This window comes from Siniperca chuatsi, linkage group LG16 (genome assembly GCF_020085105.1).
Source record: "Siniperca chuatsi isolate FFG_IHB_CAS linkage group LG16, ASM2008510v1, whole genome shotgun sequence".
Taxonomy (NCBI): Eukaryota; Metazoa; Chordata; class Actinopteri; order Centrarchiformes; family Sinipercidae; genus Siniperca; species Siniperca chuatsi.
This window is the reverse complement of record NC_058057.1, coordinates 2111454-2128611: the sequence shown is the minus strand read 5'-3', so window position 1 is coordinate 2128611 and position 17158 is coordinate 2111454. Positions and strand designations below refer to the sequence as shown.

The 17158-nt window shown below is 40.1% G+C and overlaps 1 protein-coding gene across 3 annotated transcripts in view; it reads left to right on the top strand.

Annotated features, from left to right (window-relative positions):
• Positions 1 to 13239, top strand: part of cdk19 (cyclin-dependent kinase 19) — a 68934-nt gene extending 55695 nt beyond the window's left edge. For all 3 annotated transcript variants that reach the window (XM_044169515.1, XM_044169512.1, XM_044169513.1), the window contains 2 exons: positions 2005 to 2250; positions 6978 to 13239. In XM_044169515.1, the coding sequence (XP_044025450.1) occupies positions 2005 to 2250; positions 6978 to 7103 (372 nt within the window). In that variant the 3' untranslated portion in view covers positions 7104 to 13239. The remainder of the gene's footprint in view (positions 1 to 2004; positions 2251 to 6977) is intronic.
• Positions 13240 to 17158: the final 3919 nt, after the last annotated feature.

Here is a 17158-nt window from a genome sequence, read left to right as displayed (position 1 = left end):
TTAAGACACAGTAGTCCAGTATCACCTTAGATATCAGACACTTTCTACCCTGTGCAACACCACAATAGCAGTTCAGTGTTCTGTTTTTCTGCATAACTGTATGTGGGGACTCGTCAGCACCATCGGTATTCAAGCTTTTTAATTTAATGAGAAGTCACTTTAAGCACAGGTTGAGATAATGCTTGCAGGATCTAATTTTATGTGATTTAGAGAGTAATTGTTAGACATTTCCTCTATTGTCACAGAGGAGTTAAATGTACAGTCTTTAGGTGGTGACACTTAAAAGCATCACTTCAGACTGGAACTATACAGTGTTGTGTGCTTTATGTAAAAGCTGAAAGCTAGATTGTAACATACCTCTGCATTAGAAGTGATCCCAGCCCCACACCAGCGTGGTTGGAAGCCTGTGGAATCTAGTGATATTGGATTACTGTCCAGAGAGAATAATGACAGAGGAAGAAAAACACAAGCTGGACAAACATGAGCAACTGATTTAAGCCTCACAGCAGAGCAGCAATCAGACCACCTTTCCAGGTAAAGGTTGCAGGGTTTAGCTGTTTCCAGACTCTGTCACACGCTGTAATCTCTGGCTGTTAGCCACCTGCTAGTACCTGTTCAGCCAGTACATGAATGATAATCCTTCATTAATCAGTCCAACAATGTATATTCACTGGAATCATACATATGTGTCATCAATATAGTGATTACTGCCAGTTAGCCAAAACATTCACTTTATACCTTTTTATTCAATTCCTTCAAAGTATTCCCTACATATATGTTATGAGTCTGGACAGACATGGATGTAAACTGCAACCTGACTGGTTGGCAGAGGCAAACAACTCTAGTTACACCTGTTTTTAAAATCTGTAATAGATTCAGAGTATCTGTTTCGAATGTTGGCTGTGACGTGTTGAAAAGGTTCAGAGCCAAACGAACCAGATCTATGAATCTAACTGATATTTGTCTACGCCGTATTGTTCCTCTGTTGGCTTCTAGTGCACCTGAAAAAAATCAGAAGCCTGGCCCTTCAGGCATTTATACACATGACATGCTGCTAAATACTGAACCCTATTAGCAATGTCCACCCATTTAATGATTCGGTGTCCTTTACTTATATGGGTTCTTTTATTGTAATCAAAAATGTATCATCTTATTTTGGACAGTCGCACCTGTTTTTGCCAAGAAAGACCACAGTAGTAGAAATTACATGCAGAGTCAGATCTGTATTGTATCATAGCCATACAAAACATTTTCTTGCAACTAACATTAAGAAAATGTAGACTTTTTGACTTTTTTCTAACCATTGAATTAACAGATTTTGATTAAGTAACCCACCTAAGAAGGTGGATACTCCATTGCAGATGAGATCAAGGCTATTTGGGTGAAATAAAATAGATTCAGTCCCACCCAGATGCAGTGCAAGTCTATTGTCCTCTCATGGCTCAGTCACATGGAAAGCTTAAAGGGCTGAGCTAGCACTGCACATTCCTAAAAAAACATCTCTGGGCAACAAATTCTGCAGTGTGTCCACTTCTGCTGGCCTCTTTTAAAAATGTAAAAACATTTGTGTAATAAATGGTGTATGAATATCACCTAACACACACATATGAGCCATCATTATTGGCTAAATACACAAACAGGTGGCTTTGAACTGAGTTACTATTATTAATTATTTCTTTCTTTGTCACATCAGTTGTACATTCTGTCATTCTTCATGTTTAGAACAAATTTCTCTTTATTTTGATGTTTCCTTGAAATAATGATGTTTTGCCAAGTCATCTCAGTGTGAAAGTGGGTCACTGAAGCAGAAAATAATAGCCTACAGATAAAACTACAGCAAACAGGGTAGAACAAAAAGGCTATTACAAGCAAGTAACCAAAATGATTTCATACACTCTTAATTTTTGGCTTTCTAATCAGATTGCCTCTCCCCCACTCCCTACAGCCAGACTCTTAATCACTTTTGCTAAGCTTTTAACGCTTGCCCTGTGTGTCCGTCTGCAGAACCAGACCCAGCAGCACCAGCAGACGACAGGCCAGACTCAGGCCCAGAACCAGCAGCAGACGGCGGCCCAACAGGCCCCCTCCCAGCAGAGCTCCGCCCAAACCAACGGCACCGCCGGAGCCACGGGGGGCACCGCCGGCGGGGGTTTACAACACAGCCAGGACCAGGGGCCCCTCAACAAGAAACCTCGGATCGGGCCCTCTGGGGCCTCCTCAGGCACTGGGGTGCTACAGTCAGAGTACCAGGTTAGTGGGATTTTACAGAAATGTATACTCCAGAAGGAAGTGGTTAGCAGCTGATCTCCTATATTTTTCTTACTATCCACCAATCCCATGAAGGGACCCAAACCAACAATGAATGTATCCTGTGTGAATGAATATGTGTGTGTGTGTGTGTGTGTGTGTGTGTGTGTGTGTGTGTGTGTGTCCAAAGCCTGATATATCTTCTTCCTCCGTGCCATAGAGCTCCATTGTTGGCCAAAAACTATTAAAACACATCAATGAGTCGCACTGTTGCACTGGGCGACATGTTCCCTTATCACCGTGAACACACACTGTAGTTTATTTTGATTCAATGCCACATACACCGTCCTGCTGCTGGAAATACTCAGCAGTGCACCAAATGTGTTTTCATCAGCAGCTGAAAATAGTACCTAAATTCACTGTTTACTCCTGTTTGAGTAACATCTGCTCAAAACTACAGTGACCACCTGTTTTAGGAAATTCCTGAGCTTTTTTTGAAAGATTTATGTCCATTAGGAACCAATAGATTTGGGGCTGAGAGCTGCAGACAGAGTACGGAAGTCTCAAAGTATTAATACATGGACTAACACATTGTTGGTTTTGGTCTTTTCATGGGATTTGTTGACAATAAGAAAAATATAGGCTAGCCCAGTCTTATCCTTTAAACTGGGGACAACATAGGAATAAATACAGTGAGTAGGCACAGATAAGCATGCGCACACAAGTGACTACAGAAACAAAATGTAAATATAGCCGCAAGCGACAGTAATCAGGGTCCAAGCAGACTGCGAGCATTTGGATGCGTGTTTCTTATTTAACTGACAAGAAGCAAAACTCCTGATTTAATTCTAAATAATTCAGCGTGGTCGTCACTATATGCTGATGATCTGCTGAGGAATATAAAGCTACTTTCAGAAACATTTGATGTAGCTTATGAAAATTAAAAATTGATTGGCTTGTATAATTGAAACAGACTGAAATTTCTGAAAGTCTGTAGATGATCCTGACTGAGTTTTGGGTCTAAAATAGGATTTTAAGAAAATTGAGAAAAAAAACGCAAAATTTGACATTTTTAGAGCCTAAGACCAGATGCAGATGACTTGCGAAATTAAAATGATGAAAGAATTTGATTGTTACAGCGCCACCTTGAGTTTCATTTTATGTGCCTGAGTAGTGGGTGGAAATTGCAACCCACCTGCCAATTTTGGCGACTTTTCTATACATTTTATCCTGAGATTTTTGCATCAGTGGGATGACATACTTTGAATGTATTTCAAAGGTACTTTGCGTAATTGACTGGACATTCTTATTATTTTAGCTACAGGACGCATTCCCAGATAGTATACTATTAAATGTATCGATATCAAATATAAAATTATATATAATGTATCATATGTATATATTGTCATAGATTTCATTGCTATTGTCCACCCCAACCAACATACCATTTCTAATCTCACTAATCTACCTATTCAGTAACTTCAGTAAGTTTAGTGCTGAAACAGTTAGTTAATGAATCGATCAAACAGTCGGCAGAAAATGAATCACCAACCATGTAGAATATTAATGGTTTAAGTCATTTATCGGCATTTATTGGCATCTGTTGATGAAAACATATACACACATACGCTTAGAAAACAGCAGACAACAACAGCCTGGTGGCTAACTGATAAGGACTGTACATTCCACATTGTCCCGCTGACAGCTGATAGCAAATCTCTGTGGTGCCTGCTTGCTTTTGCTTCCTGCTCTGGCATCTGCTGTATCTTTGGTTCGAATCTTATCACATGATCAAAGAGAGGGAGGTTTCTGAGTGGTGGCGAGAGAGTGATGAAGTAAGCGCAGTCAATGAGTGCGCTGCACAGAGCACAGCGTGATAGAGGTGGCTGTTATGACCTCTCTCGTCTCTGTTTGAGTGCACTGTGTGGCGAGGCCACATGGGGGCGACACTATCAGGCGTACATATAAGTATATGACATATATAGATACACTGTATATAGCAGTGGCTGAGGCTGCATGTGAGATAGCTGGTAGCTGTCAGCATTCAGCAGATGTATAAATAAACCAGCGGAGGGGACTGACATTCAGGAGGGTGGCTAGCTGTCTGACAGTGCCATCACTGTCAGCAGCCTACTTTTCCCCTCATTGATCCCTGCACCGCAGGCTATCCCGCCACGCACCGCTCTCCAATAATTCTCCAAAGTAGATGCAATGTTACACATGTGACCTGGACTGACTAGTGTAGACATGGAATCAGCTTCACGTCATCCTGTGACTCCACTGTTCTGATATCCAGCTTTACCGGTTCTTTCTCTTTGCTGGTGAAAATGTATTCTCCTTTAAATGAGTATTATAGCAATAGCCAGTACTGTTCCACTTCCGTAAGGTTGAGAGTCTTTTTAAAAGAGAATTGTGAAAACTGTATGAGCAGAGGCAGAGAAATTCAGCCTTTTAGTTCCTAACATGGGTCAAGCTTCAAAAACACCTGATCTTACCTTTCTCCATAATGCAACTCACTGGTATCTTTTTGTTAGACCGTCCCTGCCTGGTAGTCACCTACATCTTTCAAACTCCACAGCCCCAGTTTGAGCACATGGTGATGTCACCAGGGACTTGACAAAGCTACTCCAGACAACAGTTTTTACGGGCTTAGCAATACTTGTCACGGCTAGTAAACCAGTGTAAAATTGGTTGACTATCCCTTTAAAAACCAATCAACAACAGTTGAAAGCCTGATTCTAACCCTAGGTTCACCATGACAACTGATTTTCAAGATCATGGAATGGATCATGCATGGACATCGGCATACAATGTTCTTGCTGAGATTGTAATCTGCAAAAGTCAGTCATGAAATGCGTCTCTTTACAGTCACTTAGGTTTGTAAAAGCATCTTGCATCTTACAGTTAGAGAGTTTAATCTCACAGTTACATAAGCTTTCATCCTCTAGTCGGGATAATGCTTTAAGGAGCATTGCTATTTCACATTACTGGCTTGTGACTAGTAAAGACATAGTTGGATTAATGGACAGAACAAAACAGTCTTCTAAAAGCAGCTCAACATGCTTCTCTTTCTTTCACGTCTTATGTAATTATACTTGATGATTTTTGGCTGCTGATCAAATGATGAAAGAATCTGAAGACAAAACTCTGGACTAGTAGCTTTTCATAAACATTTTTCTTTTGACATTTGGTATACCAACTTATTGAAGGAATAGACACAGTAGGAGAAAGCATAAGCAGATGATGAACTACAGTATAACCTACAGCATACTAATGGCGGCTACGTACGTAGAATACAATCTAAAAGTTCTGCATTTAAAATCCTAGTCCTAAGTAATTCTAAGTAAAAGTACAGAAGTATTATGAGCTAAATGTATTTACCGAGTCAAAAGTAAAAGTACTCATTCTGCCGAAAATCAGGCCCTGTGACGGACATAATGTAATAATTACATTATTAATACTGAAGCATCACTGTTAGAGCAGCATTTCGGTGCTGTAGCTGCTCGAGGTGGAGCTAGTTTTAACTACTTTATATGCAGTTAGCTAGATTAATTCAGTGGTTCCCAAACTGGGGGTCTGGCCCCTCCAAAGGATCACAAGATCAGTCTGAGGGTCTGTGAGATGATTAATGGGAGAGGAAAGAAGAAAAAATCTTCTGATACACAAATTAGTTTCATTCGTCAAACTTCTCTCTAATCTTTGCTCTTTGTGTTAAATACTGGAGAGTATTACCTGTTTGGGCCTCAAACTGTTATTCAAATGAAAATATTTGAGAAGTTTAGAGGGGAAATCTCTCTTTGGTGGAACTGATAACAACTCCTAGACTTCTGAAACATGACAAGGGGCCCCAGCTCGTTAGCAATGTGTTCTATTATGTAAGTTTATTATATCATTTTTTATGTCAAATTCTAATCTAACTAAAGCTGTATTTCCCTCTGAAATGCAGTGGAGTATAGTATAAAGTAGCATAAAATGGAAATATTCAAGTAAAGTACAAATACCTCAAAAGTGTACTTAGTACTTAGTGATGCACTTAGTTACTTTCCACCAGGGCTCTTAAAGGAATAGTTTGAGATTTTGGGACGTACTCTGATTCACTTTCTTGCCAATGATTAGATGTAAAGATTGATACGACTGTTACATCTTTACACTAAATATGGAGCTAGAGCCAGGAGGGGATTAGCTTAGCTTAGCATAAAGACTGGAAGCGGGGGGAAACAGCTAGCCTGGCTGTCCAGAGTATACCTTACAGCATTTCTAAAGCAGTTAAATGCTGTATCTCATTTGAGGGGGAGTTGTGGTTTTATAGAGAGGTAGTGTCCAGGCGCAGTGACTTCCTGGAGTCGTGTCGCTGCCATGAGGTTACCGGCCAAGCAGTGCAGACTCCACTGTGCCCAGATGCTGGTCAACGGCAGTACGTAACTCCCCATAACACCAGGGATAATCAGGGATTAAAAATGTATGTTAATGAATTAATAATACATAGGTTCATTGATAGGGGACTCAAATCATTAATTGTAGCCCTAGTTTAACACACCGCACATTAGCTGGCACAGCTCCGTATCAGCCCTTTCAAAACCACATGGTTGACCTGCACGCAGGGAGTCAGAGTTTGCATGTTTAGTAATAAGCAATAAATAATAATAATAATAATAAGTAATAATAATAATATAACCATTGATCTGCTCACTACAGTGTTTCCTGTCCACTCTTCCCTCTCTTTCTGTCAGCACTCCGGCCCCCGCCTTGGTTACCAAAGCAACGTCCAAGGTTCCACTCAGCCCCAGAGCACCATGGGATACTCGTCGTCATCCCAGCAGAGCTCCCAGTACTCCCACCAGACCCACCGTTACTGAGGCTCCCAGTCACTCAAGAACCAGCAGAGGAGTCAGCTCCTCCTCCTTCTACCAGACGCCACCGTACACCCTCGGCTCCAGCCAAGGCATCGCTCCCTCTGTGCATTACATCATTCCAACTCAGCCATGCTCCTTTTGAACCCTTCCTCACCTTTGACCTCTTTCCCGACGGCCTTCAACGGCACTGGAACATGAAGGCAAACAAACATAGGAACCAAAAAAATCTAACACGAAGTTCTGCCTCATTGGGCTGGTGAACCATTTTGTAAGATAGATGTGAAGGCGCCACAGACTCAGCACTCACAAACGCAACGTTCCTCACGTGGAAGAATCGCAGCTGTGTTCAAGTGTACATGTACATTATATAGCACCTTTTTCTATTTGATTTTTTTCTCTCATTTGTCAAGTTTACCTTGATAGTCATTGTAAATATTGTTAGATATGAAGCGATCGGATGAAACGAAACACAGGAGGAAAAGCCCTTTACTGTCATCTGTAGTGTACTATTCCCTTGGATAATCAAAAGACAAGCAGAAATCGTTTGAGCTACCCCTGTCCTTTTAAGAAAAAAGACATGTCACATGTCTCCACACAGAAAAAATCAGCTCTTTAGCTGGTGCAATTGCAGGGAAATATTAAATGCGCAATTTAACTTAAACTTCTTATTATAGGGTTTCTATATTTAGACCTCTCTTTATCTAGATTTGGATTTGGAAAGTAATAAAATGAGTTGTCTTTTTACAGTTCTACAGTTCACTCTGCTACTTTTAGAGATAAGAAACATTCGTTTCCTCTGACGATGACAGCGTTTTCAGGAGCTTGGACGACTCTCGTTTGTGGCCAGCAGCTCCGGACTGTTTTCCTGTCCAGGAGCTGTCGTTGGACACTTTGCTCTGACACCCATCTTATTGTGGACCCTCAAGACTTTCAAGGTTTCTGAACACGAACGTGAGCATGCAGTGCAGGGCAGCTAACAGTACAGCCCCCCCGCCCCCCTTTATGCTTCTTGAGACTGTTACTGCCTGATGTCAGATTGTTTTTTTAAGGTTTTAATGTTATCATTGTTGCTCTGTAAGTGTGTGTGTGTGTGTGTGTGTGTGTGTGTGTACAGTATGTTTTTTATGCATGTTGTTTATCCTTTTACTTACTAGAACTGCACTGACCGCTGAAGCGATCTGAAAAGAGCTGGAACAAACGTGGGGTGAGTTCTGTTGTTTGAACACTCAACCTCTTCCACTGTGACTCTCTGGCCAGGCACTGAGCAGCATTCGGTAGAGACTGGGGCACGTTCAAAGACAATAGGTGCATTATTTAATACATGCCAAGGAGGCGGGAGCAACAGTACTAAGTATCGATGTGAATGTGCAGTGTAAGTCCTCGGCGCCCCTACAACAAGCATTCTTTTCTATTTAGTATTTTTTAAAATCATTTTTGTATACAGTATAATCACCTACCTGAATGTCTGGTTTATTTCTGAATTAACGAGTCAAACTATGAGAACACCTTTAAAGATAATCAGTGGTGGAATGTAACTAAGTACTGCACTTGAAGGAATAGCGTGACATTCTGGGAAATGCGCTTTGCCTAGATTTAGATGATCCTATGAAGCTACCACCAGCAGCCGGTTAGCTTAGCTTAGCATAAAGACTGGAAACAGAGGGAAACAGCTAGCCTGGAAACAGACGAGGCCAGGCTAGCTGTTTCCCCCTGTTTCCAGTCTTTGTGCTAAGCTAAGCTAACTGTATGTAGCTTCATATTTAGCGTACAAACATGAGAGTGGTATCAGTCTTCTCATCTAACTCTTGGCAAAAAAATGGAATAAGCGCATTTCCCAAAAAGTACAGTTATGAGGTACTGGTGCTTTACTTGAGTATTTCCATTTCATGCTACTCAATACTTCTACTCCACCGTATTTCAGAGGGAAATATTGTACTCTTTGCTCCACTACATTTATATAAGAGATTAAGTTACTTTATTAATGGAGTTTTTTAAATTATGATGCATTTTTTCCCTGCAAAAATCCCCTTCTCAGCAAGTTATTTTAAGCTATAATTGAGTCCTAACCCTTTTTTTTTTTTTTTTTTTTTTGCAAAATATGTGAAAAAACCTGTTTTCAATGCAAATAAATGTTTTGCAATTATAATCTAAAATTCAGTTTTATTTTCCATATTTCCAGTGCAGCGACCTACCTTCTACTCTATGTTTTCAAGATACTGTGAGTTCTTTAGACAGGTTCATTTCAAATAGAAACCAGTTGAAATACTCTTACTGCAAAAACAGATTTTTTATTGTTACTTGTTTTTTGGACCTAGTTTTAGCCAGAATTGTGTTTTCAAGATTGGGGATTTTGTACTGTTAGAGATTGAACTGCAGACAGTAGTTAAAATTAGCTGCACCTCAAATAGTTGCAACAGCAAATTAATACATCAGTCGTAATAATAATCCAATAATATAATCTATATATAACACTATGAAATGGGCCATTCTACACTACTTTTACTTTAATACGTACATTTTTCTGGAAATACTGGATTTTTAATGCAAGACTTTTACTTGGAAAGAGTATTTTTATATTGTCGTATCATTATTTTTACTTAAGTAAAGGATTTGTAGACTTTGTCCACCACTGAAAATAATACAGACGACATCCCACTTAAAACACATCTTCAAGGGCAAACCTCAAAGTGAGGCTTGCTTTCAACCCCACTTCGCCTTTTTGTTTCCCCACAACTTGCTCCATCCTCACTGGTCCTGCTCGGTCACATGACCGGCCGTCCTGCAGGTTGTATTAAAGAATGCACCCAATGACTCAACTGTAACTGTGTTTGCTCCAATACAGACCTGGACACAGCAGGATTGGGGGGGGCGCTTATTTGGCAAATGTGTGGCCTGCAGTGGAATTAGGAAACACTGACACCTTGTGGCTGAAAATACAACTGGACCTCTGTCCTTTGTTAAACTGCAATTATACAGTTAGCTATGTTGTGGCAAGTTAAAGCAGTTTTCACCAGTACATGCAAGATGTGGGTGTTTTAGTATAAAACTGATATTATTATTATTATTGTGTCCAGAATTCCAGTCATGTTTCTTTGCTCTCAATAACACAATACTGATTATTATTTGCATCTCACCACTAGTATCCCCTTAAGGCGTTTGGTTCATGCAGCATCTAAGATGTGTCTGTTGCCTCAGATTCAGTTCTAAGAAGGAGACTGTCTTCAGCCAGCCCTCAGCGTGCCCTGCTGTTCCACACTGGCCCTCTGCAGCAGCCAGCCAAAAGGTTTCACTTTTAAGCAAAACAAACAAAGCAAGTGCAGATGAACTGAATCGAAGTTTTTCATTCCAAAATAACGTATCTGAAAAATGTCACATCTTCTTTCTAAACAAAAAAAGTAATTGCACAAATATAGTTGATTTTTTGGGGCACTTGGGTACAGCAGAAAAAGCTGTAAACACAACACTGACACATTACACCTTTTAGAGAGCTGAAGTCGTGAGGTCACCACTGGGCTAGCCTCTGTTTCACTAACTTCTGTAACTCCTCCTTCTGTGTTCCTGAGGTTTACTGTCCACATATCACACCACTACAGCGCTATCAGACGCTATTAGAAGCTTAAATCTTTATGAACTTAAAGATAAACAAAGATTAATTTGTTAGCATACAAAAATAAGATACTCATAAACTAGGGCTTTTTCCCAGAAGCTAGGGAAATAGTGTTTGTTAGAAGCTGCTAACAATAGAAATATTACAAACAACAGTGTACAGTAAGATCGTTTTTTAAAATGTATCACCCTTATTTAGACAAAAAGAGTGAGCCACATATGTAAGGTTATGTTGCAAGGCTGGATTTTGAGTTACTTATTACAAAAATCAGTCTGATTTTGAAGAAAGTTTTCTTACATATAGGACAGAACTTCAGCTCTCTATAAAGTTGATATGGCTAATATACCAGCAAACAGTTACTTATTTTTACAACAAATAGACATGGAGTAACAGAATTTAGAATGAATCTGGTGTTGTGTTTCTGGCATTTTGGAAATGACCTCTTCATAGTGTATGTTGCTTAAATTTTCTACTTTTGTGTTCTGACAGTCTGGCAGGCAGCTCCAGGAAGACAGTCTGTTCAGTTATATGTGATGGGGATCAAAACCAGCAGCTATTCAAAGGTTTTCTCCTCCCTTTAGTGTGTTTTTGAAGTCAAACTGAGTAGCAGCGAGGATGCGTCAAGACACTTTGTTGTAAATTTCTCTCTCCACACAAGTAAGGTGTCACAAGTATTATTGAGATCGAGGCTCCAGTGGGAGACAAATTACTGTCAAACAACTCCTATGCAAAAACCCCCAGACTACAGCTTTCACTTAGGTTGCTTAGGTTTTGCAGTTGACAGGTTTTGTTATATTTTGATGGGTGATGTTTCTTCATTCCTTGTGTAATACTGAGTACAGTAGTCGCTCACTCGTCCTTTGTTTCACAGCATTTTAAAATGTACTCTAAAGGAACTATTGTAAAGAAATGCATATATATAGATAGTATACAGTCATATTTATTATTTCCATACATCTATGAATAATACCCATTTTTTAAACGTTCCTCTGCCTTAACTATAGTAGCTATAGAAAGGACCTCTGTCAGACGAAGCAGGCATCGCTAGACCATATTTCTTGTTATTTTAGAGTTATTTCCTCTATATGCTCACATGAAATCATGTCTAGTTACTGAATGTGTCACTGCCACCTCAATGTACAGTAGAATGAAGGTGACGCCGCTGTTTGGGATCACTTACAGCCTCTCGTGGTTTGTTTCAGCTTTGTCACGCAGATATTCCACAGTGTCACTGTTCTTACAGGAATTATAATGATCCACGTTTTTGTTTGTGTGGACGGTGCCTTTTTTTAGTCGTTCATCTTCTAAAGATGTCATGGGAATTTGTTCAGGATTTTTTTAAAAATTGTTTTTATTTTGTGTCGTTTCTATTTTCACACTTCCTCTGTTAGCTCTTTGGGTCTGTTTCCTATGTCCTCTTTCTTCCTCATTACGATGTAGCATATTGTTATTTACACAATGTGGAAGCTAGCAGCTAAATATATATATTTTATTTCAGTTTATCGTGTCACACCTCTAAAGACTGCAAACAATGCTGATGAGGATTAGCTCTTGTTTTCTCTTTGAATAGAAATTGTCATAACACATTACTGAAGCGCAGTTATAAGTATGTTTTGAAATGCTGTACATAAAAACACAAAATTGAGATATTGATACAATAATTGTCTTTTAATGCACTGTTGTTGCTCAAATATTTAGTGGTAAATTAAAGAAGTATTTAATGTTTTTTAATGTCTTGCTTTAGACACTAAAGTTCTGGCAGTGCTATGAAAGTTATACGGCAGATGAAGCTCCTCTGTGTGTGTAGATATGGACAGACACACATTAGTACACGCCTATATGAAATCTAGTGCACCTCTAGGCCGCTCTCTCCTCTCACATTTCCTCCTTTTTGATAGTATTGCATGTGCCTGTCTTTTTCCAATGGACAACACATATTGTCGCCCTCTCTCGACAGTTTGTACAGACAGACAGACGCTCCATCTGCAAGTCACAGTCTCTGCAATGCCTTCAACGCCCATCGTGCCATTCGAATAACAAGCCTTGTTTGGCTTGTGTCACAAAACATGGTTAGAATAATCCTCTATCCCATCAGAGCAGCTTTTAATAAGCGTATGTAATGATGTGGTCCTACAGAAAACAACAGCTGGTCTTATTAAACATTTTTTATATGGATCTACGTGTTAACTCCCCGAGGCGCTCAGTGAGCTGCATCAGCAGAATGCTTTGCAGGTTGGGGCGTCTGTCTACTCTTCTACATTCTCTCTGTAGTGTGTGTGTGTGTGTGTGTGTGTGTGTGTGTGTGTGTGCGTGCGCAGGTTTCAAATATACATATGGCCTAAATGTATTGTCTTTTCATAGCATTTATAGATAAGGCACCAATAGCTCAGCCAGGAAAATCAAAAAAAGAAAACATTTATTTAGCTGCTTTTAGCAAAATTTCACTGTACAAATGACTGTTAAATGAGAAAAAAGTCATGTATATTTATTTTATATCCTCTATTATAATAAAAATCTCTTTTGTCTCAGTCACTTTCACGCGCAGTTGTTGGGAGCGTTGCACAGTTCGATGTACAGGAGCAAGCTGCAGCTGACCAGAGTGATGCTGTTCCTGTTCACCACTTGATGTCACCCAAGGGTGACTGTTCACTGTGCTGGTGCATAACTGCCTCTGGCTCCTGCAGAGTCAGAATCTTGCCATTGAGTCATACAGCACAGTCCTCTTAGAAAGACTGGTTATGAAAACTGTTTTCAAAAGTATTTTCAAAATGTCATCTTGTTTTTGTAAAGGACCATGTCATCTTTCAACCTACAAGCTACTGTTTAAATCACATACTGTAGTTTGCATTTCTATTTTCCAAAGCATTTGGAAAATATTTTGTAAGCTTTTACAAAAACAACAATATAGAAATACATTTTGAAATGTACATTTTGTACTGTACTGTAACAGGTGTATAAAGTGCAAAGAACAATAGTTTCTGATAGTTTAAAGAAATAGTAGACATTTTGGGAAATACACTCATGGGCTTTCTTGCGGAGAATTAGATGAGAAGACCCCACTCTCATGTCTGAGCAGTAAGTGTGTAGCTGGAGCCAGCAGCTGGAAGACTGGAAACGGGAGGACACAGCCTGGCTCTGGCCTACCAACACCTCCAAAGCTCGCTCATTAACATGTTATACCAGGTTTGTTTCATTTGTACAAAAGTGTAAAAAATTACAATTTTTGAGAAAATATTTTTACTTACTAGCTTTTTGGAGCTTTCAACTACATCTCACGGTCTTGCTGGCTCCAGTCATCACAGGGGCCTGGTGTGGAGGTTGTGGGTGTAAATGTGGGGGTGACCTCTGTCTTGGCCTCCTTGATGTGTCTCCAGCCGTCCACTGACTCCAATGATTTTGACCTCTTCCCAGGTATTAAGTGCACCTTTTGAATTGAGATTACACTGTCACACATATAAAAAATACATACTTTATTACTTACATGCACCTCTAGTGGTATCTAGCCATGCAGATAATTTTGGTTTTATTTGTGAAAGTTTGGAGAAACATCTGCCACTGAGATACATGCCTCTTCCCCTATACAACGGAGGTAAATGGAATTGTGTTTGTGTTGGTCACAGCATTGAAAAGAAACATTCAAAATAAATCATTTAAAAATAGTAATATAGTAAAACAGCTATATCTCTTTCCAAAAACATCATCCCTCTTACTTGGTTAATCCACAGAGTAATTCATTACATTCATTTGGCAGACTCTTTTGTCCAAAGCAACTTTTAGTAAGTGCATTCAACCACTATAGGAACTATAGAGCTAGATGTCATCAAAAACTCTATGTGCATCCCTTCCAAACAGCAGCGGTTACACTTTCATTGGACCTTCTCCCTATAAAAAAGGTACAGTGACAAGCTTTTGTACTTTTTTAATTACATAAAAAGTTAAATGCATTTAGTTGTAGCACTGATGCAGCCCATAGAGACTTAAAGGCTGCATGTAATGCATAAAGTGAAGATTGCTATATAACCCTATTGTTATAAGGTTACATACACATACACACTCTTTACATAGGAGTGAATGTCTTAGGATGATTTGAGCACTTATATCCACCATCAAGACATTTCACAAGGTGCGTCAAGTAAGCGCTACATTCAGTTCTCTTTATGGGCTGGTGGTTTGACAAGTGAAACCAGTGCAGGCAAGCTGAGACTTGGCATCGACCTCGGGAGTTCTGGCAGAAGCACTGGATCGACGGCTCAGCCTGCAGTGTTACTGCTACCACTTGAGGGAAATTTATGACTTGGAGAGTGCTCAGCAGAATGTATCAACGCAGATGATCCCATTTCCTACTCTGTCTCCAGGTGCTGTTGCTCAGGTCAGCTACTGAGGAACAAGCACCCCACAAATGTCGACCTTAACCCTAACTCTAATAGGCAACTAGGTTACACTGGATATTCAACAGTAGACAGAGAGTTTCTCTGCACTACAGAATTTGTAACTGTCACCACATTGCCTGTCACACATTGGCAGCTCAGTGGCTCAGTGGTTAGTGGTTGGTCGCCTCACAGCAAGCTCCTGGGTTCGGCTCCTGGGCGGGCGGGGCCTTTCTGTGTGGAGTTTGCATGTTCTCCGTGTGTTTGCGTGGGTTTCTCCGTGTGTTTGCGTGGGTTTCCTCTGGGAAAGGCACTGGCTTAGAACTGAAGTTGGTCCCCAGGAGCTCCTAAGAATTAGGATGGGTTAAATGCAGAGAACAGATTTCATGATTGTGTATGTGACGATGAAACTTGATTTGATGCCAGCACAGTAGAAGATAAATTGCTCTCAACAAGTCCAAGTTTGCTTTGGTCTGATAAGAATTAATAGCATAATTTAGTTTGGTTGCTTTTATGGTAAATGGACTGTACTTGTATAGCGCCTTTCTAGTCTTCCAACCACTGAAAGCGCTTCACACATTACATATCACATTCACACACATTCACACACATTCACACACTGATGGCAGAGGCTACCTTGCAAGGTGCCAACTGCTCATCAGAAAGAAACTAATCTTTCACACACACACACTGATGGCACAGCCTTCTGGAGAAATGTGGGGTTCAGTATCTCGCCCAAGGACACATGCGGGCTGGGGAAGGTTGGGGAATGTACCGCCGATCTTCCAATTAGTGGGCGACCCGCTCTACCTCTAAGCCACAGCTGCCCCATAACACTATTCAGGACCATGCTTACATGTAGGTACATGCAACTGACAGACATGGCATGACATGACACGGCATGACTAACAGTAAAAAGCATGACAAAGACATGACGTAAACATGACATTGATACAACCTAATATAATATGACGTCAAATAAACACAAAACAGACCACCAGCACCTGTACCATAACAGATGTATCAGACCACCATTAAAGGATAAGGCTGGCGATAGTCTGTATTTTTGTTAATGTCAACAAATCCCATGAAAAGATCAAAACCAACAATGTGTTAGTCCTTCTCACAATACTTTCCTACGTTCCCAGCCAGTCTGTGGCACTCCGAGCCCTTCAGTTTCACCTGATGATGGAAATCTTTAAAAAGGGGTCAGCGATTTCCAGCTGGTCACTGTAGTTTTTAGCTCATTTTACTCAAAAAGAAGAAGATGTCACCCAGTGCAACAGGTGGCTCATTGATGTGTTTTGGGGTTTTTTAAAGATTATTTTTTGGGCATTTTGCCTTTTTTGGACAGTGACAGCTGTCCATAGAGACAGGAAAGAGAAAGAATGACAGCTGACAAAGTGCTAGAATCGAACCCAGACCGCTGCGGTACCAGGTGAGCTACCGAGGCGCCCCATTGATGTGTTTTTAATAGTGTTTGGACAACAATGGAGCTCTATGGCACAGAGGAAGGAGATATACCAGGCTTTGGACACACACACAATACTTGTTAGTAGGATACATTCAGTGTTGGTTTTAGTCCTTTAATGGGATTTGTTGACAAAAAGAAAAATACAAAATATCCTCAGCTTTATCCTGTCAAATAGAAAGTACAGTCATTTCTGATAGTTTAAGGTACAATTTTGTACCAATTAAGCCTGAATTAAAGGAACAGTTACTGTCTGTCCACACTGGGACACTTTGAAAATACAAATTGTAGGAGTACAAAAATTAACTTCCAAATAAAGGTACAATAAAGGGCCAGTTCACTCAAATTACACACAAAAAAAGAAAAAAAAACAACATATTTTCTCACTTACCTCTGGTGGCCATGGAGACAGTTTTGGTTCTTTTTGTCCAGGCTTGGAGTTATCTGTCTCTGAGATTTCTGCCTCAACAGCAACATCTTCCCCCAGAATCAATGTCCCCAATATTTTAAATAATCCACGGTACATTTTTCCTTGGAACTAGTTTCTATCAAAGAAATAGTCCCTATAAAAACTGTTCACAGCATGTGAACCAGTAACCAGGAAGATTTCTGG